This window comes from Aplysia californica, unplaced genomic scaffold, assembly GCF_000002075.1.
Source record: "Aplysia californica isolate F4 #8 unplaced genomic scaffold, AplCal3.0 scaffold00217, whole genome shotgun sequence".
NCBI lineage: Eukaryota > Metazoa > Mollusca > Gastropoda > Aplysiida > Aplysiidae > Aplysia > Aplysia californica.
In genome coordinates this window covers 170207-172378 of record NW_004797487.1, presented here as the reverse complement: position 1 = coordinate 172378, position 2172 = coordinate 170207, and the positions used below count along the sequence as shown (strand labels likewise).

The 2172-nt window shown below is 38.5% G+C and overlaps 1 protein-coding gene across 1 annotated transcript in view; it reads left to right on the top strand.

Moving 5' to 3' along the window:
- LOC100533544 (kinesin 3) overlaps positions 1–2172 on the top strand; it is a gene marked incomplete in the record, with an annotated part of 110535 nt that overhangs the window by 25001 nt on the left and 83362 nt on the right. The window contains 1 exon segment of the mRNA XM_035970078.1: positions 1286–1364. Within this exon segment, the coding sequence (XP_035825971.1) occupies positions 1286–1364 (79 nt within the window).

Here is a 2172-nt window from a genome sequence, read left to right as displayed (position 1 = left end):
CACACACACACACACACACACACACACACACACACACACACACACACACACTCACTCTCTCTCACTCACACACCCATTCACGGTGTCACTGGTCTTGAAACTTGGATTGTATAAGTTCCTTATTATGACGCCTTTGTCTTGCTGTTCGGATTTTGTTGGTTCTTAGATTGCCGTTAAGTTCTCCGTTTTGGTAGTGTAAGTTTTTCTAATGTTGACGTGACACCCCGAGCTCAGCTTTTAAAACTTTCTCTTTGGAGAATAGGAAGAAGTCCTTAAGTCTTTTATAGCTAATGATTCACTTCATGTCTTATCGATAATTGATGAATTCAGATTTTGACAAATCGATACGTATCCACCGTCTACTTTTATAAAATGCTAAATGTAGCATACACACCAGTGTCAGTGGAGCAGTAGTTAGACGCTTTGCCGTCGCACACAGAAGACCCAAGTTCGATTCCCGTGTGGTACATGTTCGTGTATTGTCAATGACTGGTGGCTATTATGAAATTATTTGGAAGATGGGATCTAATTTTGGTTATAGATTTCCTGTACTTTTTCCTCTATCCTTTAGAACAACACTCTTAGGCTGCTGTAGCTGTATTTTTTTCTTTAGGTGTATCGAATGTGTCCATTGTTCTGTGTTACTGATAGGGTAGGGGACATTATTTCCTTTCAGGTGGGGGGAGGACGTCAACGGTAGGTTCCAATTCTTTTCTTTCCCACTGTTATCTCTGTCTGTGTGTCAGTCTTCCTGTTTCCCTGTATAAAATGACGATCATTGTGTCTATGTGCATCTCCCGTTACTCAGACAAACAAACATTCTATCGCCAGTTTCTCGGAGGAAGCGTGGTGTACTGGCAAAGGAAGCCCATACATAAGTTAATTTCTGTACTGTGTCAGCGGTTTGTGTAGCGTAATATGGAAACGCTCTCTTGTAGCACTTCTAATATTCGGCACTTGTATGGCATTAAGCTGTGAGTGCCGTAAAACTGTTACTAAAGAATTTTTTTTTAAAGTGACCACTATTGTTTCTATGTGTTTTCTTTACTCAAACAAACAAGTACTTCTTTACTTATACAAACCAACACACAAACAATCTGTGTACCACCACAGGTGAGTTTATGGTGTTGCTAGTGTTGTAAAACTCTTACTGAAACAAAACAGAAAAACCAAAATACTGTCAGTTTTAACTTAGTGTGCAATACCCCCTTTAGTCGTGATGTGAAAGAGTGTGGAATTGGATGTACATAACATTTTTCCCTGTGTCCTCTGTTCCCTTGTCCAGGCCAAGAAGAAGAAGAACAAACAGGACTTCATCCCTTACCGAGACTCCGTACTCACATGGCTTCTGAGGGAGAACCTCGGTACGTTAGTGTGTGTGTGTGTGTGTGTGTGTGTGTGTGTGTGTGTGTGTGAGAGAGAGAGAGAGAGAGAGAGAGAGAGAGAGAGAGAGAGAGAGAGAGAGAGAGAGAGAGAGAGAGAGAGAGAGAGAGAGGGAGGTAAATGAGAGTGTGCAAAAAGCAGAAGTTGCAGAAGTAAAAAATCATAGATGAAACGTACTTTGACATTACATTCGATCAGTGTTTATTTTTGTATTAAGGGGGGGGGGGGGTACACCTGAAGGCTAAAACTGGACCACATTTTACCAAATTTAATATATAGCAAGCATAGTAAGGAGTATTGAAATCCACAATCAAATTTGAGATAAAAGTTTAGCTTACATTCATACGGCAACGATATTTGATTGTGTTGACTTGTCTTACGTAATGAATACCGCTCTTATTGTTTTTGAAAATTTATTGTTTCTTTTTTACATTCATGTTAGCAAACATTAAATCTAAATATTTGGCTGTTTGCTTTTTCCTAAATGAATTACACAATTTTTAATGATTTTTTTTCCTGAGGTAGTACTCAAGTTTGCAAAAAATCAGTGAAAATCCACACTTCAGCCACTACCACCAAAAATGTATTCCATATTTCAAAAATGCAACTAATACAGTTTTAGTATCACATCTTGTCTTCATTATGTGAAAATTTCGTGAAGATTGGATGGAATAGAGTGGATTTATTCAAAAAAGTATAGAGGAAAATCTCGTTTTGGGAAAATGGCCAATACATTTTTTAAAAATATTGACCTTATGAGGAACTGGTGGTGACAAACATGCCCGGTTA